A 14439-nucleotide genomic window follows, 5' to 3' on the forward strand; every position below is an offset into this window, starting at 1 on the left:
CCTAAGTTTAAGACCTTTTCTAATTTTTGTCTCATCCATATTAAGTTAATCCCAATCGAATTTTCATCAAACCAGAATAATTTAATTATCAAACAGCATATACCATTACAACAATATCATTCCAACTCTGCCTATGCATGCTTAATATCTTTTGCTTTGCTTGTCCCAAGCCTTGATAACTAAGAACGGTTTTATCATGTAGTTGATAGCCAGTGCAAAATTTGTTAGAACTCATGAACTTGGGTCTTTACCAACCATATACTTCTCATTAGTAATTGCAGTGTGCAAATCCATTTGGTGGAGAACCATATCTGGCCAAACCATATATTTACATACCCCATTTTCTATCAGTGATCAGACTGTTGTCAATATTGCACATCTGATCAACCTGTAGCACAGCGTCTACCAACATCATATGACATAAGAGCATTATCATTTATACGTTTTCAAGACAAATAGTATTAAGTTTTTCTTTGATTTTTTGTAATATGATTAGTAATACAATAGTAACATGACAATTTTACAGAAACAAAATTGATGTCAAGCATGCATAAAAAGGATGGTATCATTATCATACCGGTATGGTTGCCAACCAGTACAAGTAATGGACTGATATTTGAATTCTTGGTTGAAAATCTCTTCTATTCAAGATGCTCATATCATGTTAAACTTATCACGAGCAATTCTGTAAACAAGGACATGTTTCCATCAATGAACATAGTGAATCGGTTGTAGTTATTGAATGCCTTACCAATGTTACTATATGCCAAGGTTCGTCGTACCACGGTGTACTGCTTGGTATGGGCGGTACATATCAGTCCAATAGCAGATTGTTATGGGCGGTACATCGGTATGCCTCTATGTATCATGTGTTGATACGCTTGGTATGGCTTAGCACAGCTCGGTAGATCCCGTATCGATAGCTGGTTGGTACAGACCAGTAAGGCGAACCATGCTATATGCCCTTAATAAAAAAAGGCATACCGAATGCATAAGACTCTCGTCGATGCAGGGTTTGGAGAGGATCAACGTACACAGGCTTACCTTTCTACATACTGTTAAATATCTAGTTATATACATAGTTTAACAGTTAAAGTCTGCCACTAATGGGGTATAATCCATTTTATGACCATAGCAAGGTTGCATATGATCCACTAGTGGGTTTGGTTCGCTAGATCAAGTGGCCCTGACCAATAGGGTCGATTCAGTAAAATGGCTAGGCATATGTCACTGCACTATTGATATGCAAAAACTACTAAATGGTGACTTTTGTAATTGAAGTTTTGTTATGAAGAGCTCATATTATTAGAATCTTGATGTTCTTGGTGTTTTATCTTTTGCCCACATGCTTTGCAATTTCATCAACTGCATATATATTTAATTTTTTGCGTCTCACCATCTGTTTGCATTTTTCGATGTAGGTGAATGCTCGGATATTGTTTATTGATCCATCAACTAGAGCTGTTGGACTAACCTTGAATAAGTATCTTATAGATAATAAAGCTCCACCTGCTGTAAGTAATCTGTAATTTACTGCAATGCTGTAATTTTTTCTTTTTTTTGAAGAGATTCAAAGGCATTTTTTCAGTAGCACAACCAATAAACTCTAGCATGGAATCAAAGCCTTGCAGCCTGAATAATGTAGAAACTAGTAGGAACAAGTGAAGAGAGAGAGAGAGAGAGAGTAGTGAAAGAAGAGAGATAAGAAGCTAGAAGAGGAGAGGAGGGAAGAAAAAGAAGAGAGACTTAGGACGGCAACGACAATGGCTTCTATTCCAGTACCATTTTTGATGAATTATACTATTTATTGCTCATAATGAGTTCCAACAATTACATTAACTCAAGATATTTAGACGGTAAATCCTTCTAAGATCCTTATTTGGGTCCTAATTACTGAATGATCTTTTTCTGGAAAGTAGACTTCCACAAACCGAGCCGAGCTTTGTACTGAGTTGCTTGATATTAGCCTTTTCTCATTAGGAGAATTTGAAACCCTTGGTTTATCTGGCATGGGAAGTCATCTTTCATGCTGTGCCGAGCTGTGACAATGTTCACCAGCTTAGTCATGACGGAGCTCAGTTCATTTAACTGAAGCTCTTAATTCCTGGTCAAGCTAAGCATCAATGTAATTCGTAATTCAACTCATGAAAACCTTGGTTTAGTTTCAGCTTTTATTAGATTGGTGATGAGGATATCTAGTTCTCTTCAAATAAATTTTTTTATTTTCGTTCATATGTTGGGTCAGTTGTCTTTTTGTTGTATAATTAATTTTTGCTGATGTATTTTATGTATCAGTTGTTTGTGTGGGTGTATCTCTACTTTTGCTAACAATTGTTGGTTCTTTGTAGTATGTTCAAACCGGAGAAATTTATGATAATTCACAAATTTTAAGAGTTGATAGAGGGCTTGGTTTTCTTCTTGAGATACGTTCTTCTCCAGCACCTTCACCAGCATATGTCAGTGTATGTTCAAAATTAGATTTGCATGGTTTAGGCACTGGTATATGATGAAGGGTCTCCCTAGTTGTTGCTGATTCTTATTCCATTTTATTTTGAACAGATACATGATGCTTCTGATGAAGTTCTGAAGCCGGAAAAAAAGTTCAAGGAAGGGGATTATGTTCGTGTTCGCATTCTTGGAATGAGATATTTAGAAGGGCTAGCAACTGGCACAATGAAGGTATATTTTTTGTTAAGCTGATCATCTTTATTTTCATGGGCATTAGTGAAACTTTAAACTTGAATGGACTTTGTAACTCCATGGTACCTGATATATGCATCTTGATTTGGTTTTGGGTATCTTTAAATTGGTGAAGATAGTTGTGTCAGATCTGTCATGAGCAAATTCACCTATATTTGTTTCTTGATTTACAGTAAATAAACTAATTTACAACTTCAAATTTATTATTAGTAGTTTTATTTCTCTCTAAGAGATACATGACAAGTAATAACCATAGTAAAAAGAATTTTGAGCAACTGAATGTACAAAATCGAGCTGGACCTAATTTTGACTTGACACTGGAACTTATTTACCTCTCAAGGAGAACTGGATCTCGTTGCCAGTAGTATATCTAGTGGTTATTTCTTGAAGATGAGCTGAATGAATCTAACATCTAATATTTCTGAGACCATGAGAATTGCAAATTTCCTTTATTTTTCTTCTGAGACAATTTTGGGATTTGATCTTCAATGGAACAAAAGTTTATATGTTAGGATCTTCTCAGATATGTTAGTGCTTGCAGGCGAGTGCTTTTGAAGGGTCTGTTTTTACTCATTCGGATGTCAAGCCTGGAATGTTGGTGAAATCTAAAGTCATTGCTGTTGAGAACTTTGGTGCAATTGTCCAGTTCCCAAGTGGTGTTAAAGCACTATGTCCTCTCCCACACATGTCAGAGCTAGAGATTGTAAAGCCACCTAAAAAATTTATGGTCTGTGTTCTCACTCTATTTTTTTTTGTGCTAAATTTATTAAATGTTTGTTTTTTTTCTCTCACTATAGAATGCACTTTCTGCAGGTTGGAGCTGAATTACTCTTTCGTGTGCTTGGTTGTAAATCCAAGCGAATAACTGTCACATACAAGAAGTCACTAGTATGTTTCATTTAAAAATGATCCCATTTGTTTCTGTTGGTTCTTAATATATATAAATACATATACATATATGCTGATGCAGAAACTTGCCATGTATACTTTTTCTTAAATACTTAATTCTAGATATTTGTCTTTTACTAAATTCTATGTCTGGTGTTCTGATTAGGTCAAATCGAAGCTAGACGTGCTAGCATCATATGGTGATGCAGCTGAAGGATTAGTTACACATGGATGGATCACTAAAATTGAAAAGCATGGTTGTTTTGTGAGGTTTTACAATGGTGTACATGGTTTTGCTCATAGGTTAGACTTTTTTTTATTTCCTTTCCTGAAGAACTAATATATTACAATGTTATGTATCTTTGTTACTTCCATATAATGGTTTGTCATTTAAATTTGATCATTTATGTGTCCGTATTGATCCATGTATCTTTCATTAGACATGAAACATTTGTATTTGCTTTAGAAAAGATTCAAAAAGGTACTGATGTTGTTTTCAGACAAACATTTTTTTGATTTTATTTGCATTCAATGGCATATATATAGATAAGTATGGCATACCTTTTTAACTTACAGGATGTGGAATAGGATAAATAAAATTGTGATTCCACATTTGGAATGGCATTTCCTATGTTTCTAAGCTTTTCGGATGTGGAAGCATGATCTAAAGGGGTCCATTATGGCTTCTGCAAGTACTTGCAAGTTGTAACTAGCTTGAAACTTCTTGCATGACTCATAAACATTATCTGAACCTAACAGTGCAAATCCATTAGTTCTGTATCATGTATGTAGGTTCTTATTAAAATAATACTTCCTCCAGCTACATTTATATCCTTTTTGTGGAAGGCTGTATTCCTTTATTGTTTAAACTTTAAACTAATCTCCTTTTTTTGCTTTTGTAAAGTGATCTCTTTTTCCACTTTGGACTATGTTTCTACATCTAAATTCTGATAGAACTTCCTTGACAGAATATAAATTTGTTCAAGCAACTTGTCAAGTAAATGCCTTTTTATGAGCTTACTTTGAAAATCTAGTGACGTGTGAAGTTCAACTTTCAATTTAATGTTTAGTGTCTAATATTATTTCACATGCTTCTTTGTTTATCTAATCTAGATCTGAGCTTGGATTGGAGCCAGGAGCTGAAGCAGACTCTGTGTATCATGTTGGACAAGTGGTCAAGTGTAGAATAATAAGTTGTGCTACCTCTTCACGAAGAATCAGTGTTAGTTTTGTTATATCTACCAAAAGGTCTGCAATCCTTTACAATTAACTCCCTTTATATGTCTCTACCAAAAGGTTATATCTACCAAAATGTTTTTGGCAAATTATGATCGGGTAGGAAGGTTGAACTTAGTTTCTTAGTATGTAGCTGTACTTTTGTGTACATCATGCTTGCTTCAAAGCTGTATTACATTTATTAAATGATAATTTGGTTGGAGAGCAAACTTGTTTTTCTCCTCCATCTAACCTACTAAACCTTTGCATAGAATTCATTTCATTATCTTTTGAATTCAGGTGGAGATTTGTCATGCTTTTAAAAGTCCTTGGTTGATATCTAAGTATGTTTGAATGTCTGAAACACTGACAGGACTTCCGATGATGGTGCAGTCAAGATGGGTTGTGTTGTCTCTAGTGTTGTTGAGCGTCTGACTCCCACAGCAGTCATTGTCAGTCTTACTAAGAATGGTTACTTGAAGGGAACAATTTTTAATGATCATTTAGCAGATCACCATGGTTTGAATTTGATTTAAAAATTTTCATTGAAGTACTTATTTAATGTATCATTGAATATCTAACTCCCAACTGGTACTTTTGTCAGCGCAAGCCACTTTACTGAGGTCTTTGTTGAGGCCGGGATATGAATTCGATCAACTTGTGGTGCTAGGTATATCCTAATTTTGTTCCTTTGCACTTTTTTCTCATTGCTATTTATTTGTGTCAAGTTTATCCATTCAAGATTTCATTGAAATCTATTTACTACCTGCAAGAATACCAAATAACATGATGTTGAGTCTATAATTTGGTTTTTTTGTATTAAATTAATTACTAGTACTATCAAATAATGTCCTTGCAATTTGATGTTGTTTTTATTAGTTTATTATCTCCTATCATTTTCCGAATGTCAATCCCTAAATAACAATTTCACAAGCTTTTCCAATTTCTTTCTCTACTATCTATCCATGCTTTTAATCAAGTTTCGTAGTTTCATGCTTTGGTACTTGGTAGCGTATTGATCAACATACGGATTGTTACCATACTGGTTTGACTAGACTAGTGTATCATGTGTCCGTATTGCGAGGCATATCGACGACATGAAAAATGGTGAAAAATAGCTTAAATTTTTTTTTGAAAATAGAAAAAAATAGACTAGTGTTTTTAAATTAGAAATAAATATAAATTTAGTATAATTTTAGAAAAAAATAATCTAAATTGGGAAAGAATAGTGGTACATATCTTTTTTGGGCTTTAAAGAGGTAGCTTTATGGCACATTTTGGATTGTCGTTTCGTTGATATTGAATTATTTACAAAGAAATGATTTGAATTATTAGATTATTTGTGAAGCAACTTAAGCTTTAAGATTCAAATGAACCAAGTAATTGATTGATGGATATACTTGATTCTACCACCAAAAAGAACGATGAGACTCCAGGGCAGTGAATCGGGGTCCTAAATCCTATGTATCTGTATATCAATTTGTATGCTTGTCGGACTCAATCCTGAAATTGATCCCATAACGTAATATACTGATACATCGTATGTCATTGGTGTATAAATATGATTGGTCGTACTTGATTATTGTGAACCACGTGTCCGAGGCAACTCCTGAGGTATGTACGATTGTGGCATGTACTAGTGTGGAGTACGGTAAATGTCGGAACTTTTATTTTCGTTATTGATCGGCTGCTCCATATCATAAGATCGATCATCATATTGTTGCTTGAAGAAGAATGACCAACTGTCATCATACCAACGTATACAGTTTCGAATGTACGTACCGGTCCGACAGTAAACTGGTACTATATATATATATATATATATATATATATCGAACATGGTTTGCAGTATCGGTCCGTACCGCCCGGTACGGGCGGTATGTACCGGTCTGACAGACTTTCGGTACGCGGACCATATGTTATCGTTCCGACACTGTAGTATTACTGTAGCTCGGCACGCCTGAATATACCGCTCGGTACACCTGGGTGTACCGAGCGGTATACCGTACCGTACCGGTACCGAGCCCATATCGAAACTCCGGTACGGTACGGTATTGCGAACCTTGATATCGAATGGTATACCGAGCGGTATATTGCTCGGTATACAGTACCGTATTGTATCGAGAGGATGTCGAAACTTCAGTGCGGTACGATATTTCAATCCTTGCATCATACTATTGCTTGGAGAAGAATGACTAATTACCATGTCGAGCTTCATGATCTGAATTTTAGGTGGCATACATAAAATATTGTTTCTCGGTCTATGCACCACTCTCAAACTATGTAGACGGGACCATCGACTTTCTGACATTGTCGGTCAAGGCACTACTGTCCATGTCGCTGCCATGTCTCCGAACTGAGAGGTTTGCTGGATGCGATCGAGAAGCTGTTTGCATACTTTTGAGTAGGGAGTTATTCCTCTAACTTAGGTGTTAGTCCTTCCTAATTAGCCTCCCAAGCTTCATCCAATCAACAAATTGTAGTTTTGCGAAGTTTTAAGTGTGTGCAAATATGAGAATGAGAGAAAGAAGCGAGTAAGAATGAGATTGAGAGTATAAGAGTTTGAGAGGGTGAAAGAGGGTGAGGAAATAGTTTAAAAACCTTTTCAAATGGATCTGACTGTTAGAAAGGGTCAGATCTGAGCCGTCCGTTAGTAACGATCAGAATTTGATCGTTACCGATCGATGTAGGTCGGTAACAGTAGGATTTTGATCGTTACCGAGCGGTACAAGCTCATATCGGGCGATATACAACCTTTTAGTTTATACCACCCGGTACAGGGTGGTTTGCATACTGATTCCCTGTCGGACCAGTATGTACCGCCTGGCGGTATACCGTGGTACGGCAAACCGTGGGAATAATTACATATATAATTCAAATTGGTAACTTGACATGCATAACTGGATAATACTTTTTATTCAATATGGAGTCATTAGTGTCTATATTTCTGTTGGGTGAAACTAAAATGGTCAGATGTTGGAATTACTACTTCTTTTAACTTGTTGAACGTAGCTGAAGTAGGAACATTTTCCTGACTAAATACATTTATCTAACTTGTACCTTTTCTCTAAATGTTTTACAGACTCTGAAGGGACAAGCCTGATTCTTTCTGCTAAACACTCTCTTATTAGTTCTGCAATGAAGATTCCTTCAGATCTTGCTCAGATTCATCCTCTAACTGTTGTATATGTAAGATACATACTTGTATCTAATGCATGTGTTTTCAAGCATCGTTGTTCTTTTCTTATTGTTCTATTTTGTTTCTCTTTAATCTTTTGATTTAATTTGGACAGGGCTATATCTGCAATATCATTGAAAGTGGTTGCTTTGTTCGATTTCTTGGACGTCTGACTGGATTTGCACCGAAAAATATGGTAAATATGTTTGGATTGTATTCCTCAGGTTTTTTTTCTTTGATATCTCATTCTTGTTTTAATGTTGTTCTTGTTTTAATAGGCTACAGATGAAATGATTGATAACATATTGGATGCATTCTACATTGGGCAAACTGTTCGTAGTCACATCGTAAATGTGAGAATATAGTTCATAGCAGGTCCAATTTTTCAAAAAATCTGTGTTACTTGTAGTTAACATGCTTGCTTTTTATAGGTCAATAGTGAAGCTGGTCGGGTAAAGCTCTCCTTAAAACAGTCTTTGTGTTTATCATCAGATGTTTCATTTATTAAAGGATATTTTCTTTTGGAGGAGAAGGTAATGATATTTATCTTATTGCTTCATCGGTTTTAACTTTTAAACGACATATATTTCTTGCTGAAGTTTTACGTCATCACAGTTGCGGCCTTTCTGTTTGTGGGTTTTGTTGAATATTGTACCAAAGTGAAAGCAATTCAAATTTAGTTTAGTTTATTTTTTTGCTAATTTTTTTGTTTATATATACAGTCGCACATCATTTAGAGCAGCTAATTTTCACAGCTTGTAATTTACACTAATTTAGGGGTAACAACACAATCCCATTAAAGAAATGAAAATCCTTAGATGAAAACCATTAGCTATAATGGTTTAGTATCAATATAATACCAAGAAAGTAGGGTGCCTCAATGCATGAGAGTTTTGATAATGCGGCTTCTACTTCTTGGAAAGATCAATGAATGCGGCCATGCCTTTGTAAGCAAAGAGCAACATGACTTGATCATTCATCACTTAGGTTGTAGAGGGTGCAACCTTAATGTGGCACCAAAACTTACATTCCATAATATCGAGAAAGAATGAAGATTACTATTTAATGTGGAGCAAAAAAGATAGCATGTCAAATGGAAAAAGTGGAGGCTTGGAACTTGGACAAGGATATTATGTTAATACCAAGTGGTTGACCAATAGGTTACGAGCTTGATAAAGGATATCCTTGGGGAATCTATAGGTAGAAGTGTAGCCTTGTGAGAGAGTTGGCTGCGGTGTGAGGAAGTGTAAAAAAATATTATGTCTAAAATATCATTTTTTTAAATTGGAAAAATATAAAAAAAAGGAGAACGCTACAAAAATATATAGATACTAAAAAAGAGACAAAATGAGATATCAATATGGCAAGACATATCGCTTATATTAAATTTAATAATAAGTTAGATATTAATGATAATAAAATGTATATATTTTAAAATTTAAATAATAAAAGCTAAGGAAAGAAAGAGTGGGAATTTAGGTAGTATGATTTATTAAGGATGAGAATAAAAAATTCTTGTTAATGATAAGGAGATTAAGGGGAGATGAAAAAATTATTTATATAAGTTATATAATGAACATTGGACAAATAACTTATCTTTAAAGATAGATAGTGGGTTTAGTAATCATAGATTTGTTCATAAAATTAAAGTAATCGTTATAAAAGAAACTTTAGCAAGGATGAAAATAAGGAGTGCGGAAGGTATTCTTGTTGAGTTTCGAAAGAGTTACGAGATTGAAAAGTTGTTTCGATGAATAGTTTATTAACAAAATTTTTGATTTAGAAAGAAACTTGATGAATTGGGAAGGAGTTTTTGGTAAGGTATGCAATACCGTACCATACCGGTGTTTCGAGATTGGCTCGGTATGGTACGGTACCGGCATACCGAGCGGTACAGCAGGGCGTACCGAACAGTTTTATATATTATCTTCCCTACTGTAGCACTACCACAGTGTAATACTGTAGCACGTTCCGTCCGATACTGAGCGGTTCACGTATCGGTATGCCGTCGGACCGGTACGTACTGCTCGTACCGGACGGTACCATTCGGTATTGCATACCATGGTTTTTGGTACCAATTGGTAAGAATAAGGGAGATATCCAAAATTGTTCTAGTTATAGAAGAATTAAGATTAAAAGTCAGAGTATGTTAAAGAGTGATCGAAAGTTGAATAATATGTGGAATAAATATTTGTAGTAATCAATTTGCTTATATTCTTGGAATACCACCAATATAAGATATTTATTTATAAAAACAATTAATCCAAAGTGAGAAGAAGAAAGATTTGCATATGATTTTTTATTTATTATGAAGAAAGCTTATGATAGAACCCATATTAATTTATCATGGTGAGTATAGAAAAAAAAGTGTGTAAACACTAATTATATTATAAAAGATATGTATGATAGTGTAGTGATGATTTACAATCATAGGAAGTGTTTTCCATGAGTTTCCTATTAGTCTAGGACCACTAATTGCTTTGATCATGTAAAAGGTATGTATAAATTATAATCATGTGACATTTCTTTTCCTTTGAAGAATAATATTGGATTTTGGCTCTTCTTTGTACTTCTCCCCTCTGTTATTTCTTTCCTCTCCTTTAAGCTATAGCTCTCTGTTATTTAATCTTTCAGCCATTTTGAACTCATGAAAACAGTACGTGGATTGTCTTATATATTATTTTCAAGAGTTGATTACCAATATTTCTTTTTCATTAACACATCTTTTATCCCATGTGAAACTGCAAATATCATGTTCTAGTGTTCCTTTGAATACTTTTCAAGGATTTGAAAAGCAGCTAATATGTTTCCTAATGTGGTCATATATATGGTTGGACAATAAAATATGTTGCTTAGGCCATACACAATAATTGGTGATCAGTCTGCATATGCAACTTTCAAATTTTAAGTAGAAGATATGTTATTGTTATTTAAGGTTTACTATGAAGATCCTATCAACTAATTGCTACTAAATCACACATTTTGCATATATGAAGAGATTATAGTTGTACTTTTTATTCATCTTATAGTAATTGTTTTATCATATGTTCACATTTGCTTGTTTTAGAAATTACAATTGTTCTTTATTAATATAATTTTATATAGTTACTTGTTAACTTCCCTAGTGTGCCTGAGTGCACTGTTGTGATATTAGTTGTCATCAATCATGAAATTTGATCATATTATTTGAACTCTGTATATTTAGGTAATTATTTTTCTTTGTGATGTCAACTTTTGTTCCTCGATTTGGACTGACTTTCACTTTCTTCATTTCACATTGTCCTTGAAGTTAAATTGAACTTTGCCATGGCTGAAAGTTGCAATGTTAACTGACAACATATTGATATTCCTTTTTTTTTGTAAATTCTCTTTCATTTTTAACCATTCTTGACAATCACTATTTCAGTTCATTCTGTTCTATTTTAATTCTTGACATTATTGTTTCCTCTACTCTTTCATGCTTGATATATCAACATGTTTTCTGTTTGGTTTAATCCAATTTTTTGGATTTTTTTGTTTATTTCATATTATTTTCATTTATTCATTTATTTTTATGTGATACAGATTGCAGCTATACAGATGTCTGATGTCAAAGACTTTGATTTGAGCTGGGTGAAGGAATTTAGCATTGGCAGTTTGGTTGAGGGAGAAATTCAAGAAATAAAAGAATTGGGTGTTGTCCTTGGCTTCAAAAATCATCATGATGTTGTTGGATTTGTGGCACATCATCAATGTAAGTTCTGTATTCTGTGTAAGTCTATCGCTTTAAGAATTCCAAGTTGTTAATTCTTGGTTAAATGCCCTTTTCAGTGGGGTGTGTCAATGTGGAACTGGGTTCTGTTGTTACTGCTTTGGTTCTGGACATAGCAAAGTTGGATGGTCTTGTTGACTTATCCCTTAAACCGGAGCTAGTTGGTAGTGTTTCTGCAAAGGATACTAAAAAGGTTAGATCATGATTAAGTTGTCCTTGATTAATGAACTTTTTCCAAAAGAGGAACTGTCAGATTAATGCTTGTAGCAGTATCTGCACTTCTTATTATGCAATTTGTTGTCATAATTGACATTGACCTTGGATGGTAATTTGTTTCTATTTTATCATCCATGTTTTTTCAGAAGCGGCGTAGAAACATATCTGTGGACTTAAAGCTATACCAAACAGTAAAAGCAGTTGTGGAAATTGTCAAAGAAAATTATTTGGTAAGTAGGTTATCAGAGTCTAGTTGTATAATCTATGACTATTTAGGCAATGGTTGCTTTCATTTGATTTTGCTTATCCTTACCTTCTCAATTTTTTCAAATCCAGGTTTTGTCTGTTCCTGAGTACAAAAATGCTATAGGGTACGCATCAACGACTGATTACAACATACAAAAGCTTCCCTGCAAGCATTTTGTGAATGGCCAGAGGTAATTTTTTATTCCTAAACATCTGTGCAGGCTCTGCTGGACTGTTAATAACTCGTTAAATGTCTAAATAAAGAACTAATTGGCCAAAATGAGAACCATATATGGGTGGCTGTTTTATGATCCAGCTGGTACTGTTTTAAATGGTGGAACCTTGTTTCTTTTCTTCATTAGAAAGTGGTTTGGTGCTGTCTTAAATAATTAAACCTGCCACCTTTTCATTACCCAAAAGGACTCTCACACTTCAGCCCAACCACCATACTGGATGTCACCTCTGGTGTTGGTTCAAAAACAAGTAGATAAGCTGTAGACAAGGGAACTTAGAAAGAGATTGCTTCTTTTGGAGCCTTAATACTTATCCAAAAGAAGCAAGATAGGAGTGTGATTGCGCATGTCATCAGACCTTGAACAAGGTCACAGTGAAGAAAAAATATTCTCTCTCCCTCGCTCTCTCTCTCTCATTGTGGTCATGCCCAATCAGTTGGCAAGGAAAGATACTTCACCAAACTAGACTGATGGTTGGATTTTGGCAAGTGCTGATAGTTGTAGGAGGATGAGATATCCGGTGTGTGACTGAGTATGAGACATTCAAGTTTTTGGTGATGCCCTTCGGAATGACAGATGCTCTGGTTACAGTCTGGGTTATGGAAAACATACTCTTTCTGTAATAATTAAACATGTTTGTGGTGGTGTATGTTCATGATATCATGGTTTAATGGCCAAACCATGGTAATACATCTGGCACCTGACAGTCTGAGACGATGTTCCATATTCTCAGGGTGAAAACTATGTGAATGGTACACCAGTACGTATGACTCAAATAGGAAAAAGAAGGAGAAGAGGACGGGGTGGGGGAGGAAGAGAAGTAGGAAGGAGGAAGGAGGAAGGAAGTAGAGGAGGTGGTGGCTGAAGAGGAGGAAAAAACATGAGGAAGAGAAAGGAGAGAAGGAAGAGGAAGAAGAAGGATGAGAAAGAAGAGAGGGAGGAGAAGAGGAGGAAGCATATCCATCGGTGGCACACGACAAGTGGCTGTCAAGTAACAGACAATGATAGGTGACAACATGAGGCGAGCATGATGAGGGCTTGCATTCAAGCAAAGAGGGCTCATGAACACGAGCACTATGGATTATTAATTAGTTTTTTTAAATGGGCGAAGAGGGGTAACAAGCGCGAAGAGGACTCATAGATACGAAGAGGATAATTCATCGGTGACTATCACAAGATCTAAAAGAGGTCCAAAATTTGGGCAAAAAAGAAATTCTAAAGGTATTTTAATATTTGATCACCTATTCTTGGTAAATACAATCGATTTTGATATCACAAGTGATTTTAATCTTGAGGAAGTCAGAGATCATGTATGTCAAAAAAAAAGTTTTTTGAAAATATATCAGATAAATATCTGAAGCAGTATTGAGAGAGTCCCTGTACATGAGAGTTGTTCTAACTAATATATAAACAGTTATAACAGAGACTAGCAAAAAAGTTGTACCAGTTTGTTTCTGGTAGCAGTGAAATTGAATTTCTTTCTTTTGACATCAGAGCAGCACTTAGATGTTTCTTGATGCCCAGGGTTGAAGAAGCTTTATTGTTTATGTGATATGAATCATGGCTTACCTGTTGGATATTTTCTTTTATTACTCCATATTTCTTTGCTACTTTGGGTACATCTTTTCTTGTCAGATAACTACTGTTAGTTTCCTTTGATTTAAAATTTGGTTGTGTTCTAAATACCATATACGAGGTTGATAATGGGATTTGTGCTGTTTATTTTGATCATTCAAATATTGCATCAATATTTGAAATGATTATTGTGCTTTCTTTTTTCTGTCTTCCTGGCTGCATAATTATCACTGTTGGATATGACACTATTGTTGCTGTTCAGTTGCATAGTTGACTTCCTAGTCTCTTCTTGTTTTATTTGTATAAATAATTAAATGCCGTCTTCATGTTTGTCCCTTGCTAACCTGAAGCATACATATAGGTTGTTTGTTTGTCTGATTGTTGTTTATTGTTTTGGTTATGTATCAGTTATTTCCCGTTGATTGACTGTCACTATA

At 34.8% G+C, this 14439-nt stretch overlaps 1 protein-coding gene across 1 annotated transcript in view; it reads left to right on the top strand.

Moving 5' to 3' along the window:
* Window positions 1-14439, top strand: part of LOC135678428 (rRNA biogenesis protein RRP5-like) — a 45879-nt gene that overhangs the window by 13701 nt on the left and 17739 nt on the right. Inside the window, exons 9-25 of the mRNA XM_065191242.1 lie at window positions 1422-1514; window positions 2349-2462; window positions 2560-2679; window positions 3242-3427; window positions 3514-3588; window positions 3755-3891; window positions 4702-4836; window positions 5177-5322; window positions 5408-5473; window positions 7886-7992; window positions 8097-8177; window positions 8260-8334; window positions 8413-8514; window positions 11546-11714; window positions 11792-11925; window positions 12095-12178; window positions 12285-12385. Of these exons, the coding sequence (XP_065047314.1) occupies window positions 1422-1514; window positions 2349-2462; window positions 2560-2679; window positions 3242-3427; window positions 3514-3588; window positions 3755-3891; window positions 4702-4836; window positions 5177-5322; window positions 5408-5473; window positions 7886-7992; window positions 8097-8177; window positions 8260-8334; window positions 8413-8514; window positions 11546-11714; window positions 11792-11925; window positions 12095-12178; window positions 12285-12385 (1925 nt within the window). The remainder of the gene's footprint in view (window positions 1-1421; window positions 1515-2348; window positions 2463-2559; window positions 2680-3241; window positions 3428-3513; window positions 3589-3754; window positions 3892-4701; window positions 4837-5176; window positions 5323-5407; window positions 5474-7885; window positions 7993-8096; window positions 8178-8259; window positions 8335-8412; window positions 8515-11545; window positions 11715-11791; window positions 11926-12094; window positions 12179-12284; window positions 12386-14439) is intronic.

Source organism: Musa acuminata, chromosome BXJ1-7 (assembly GCF_036884655.1).
Source record: "Musa acuminata AAA Group cultivar baxijiao chromosome BXJ1-7, Cavendish_Baxijiao_AAA, whole genome shotgun sequence".
In the NCBI taxonomy this organism is placed as follows: domain Eukaryota; kingdom Viridiplantae; phylum Streptophyta; class Magnoliopsida; order Zingiberales; family Musaceae; genus Musa; species Musa acuminata.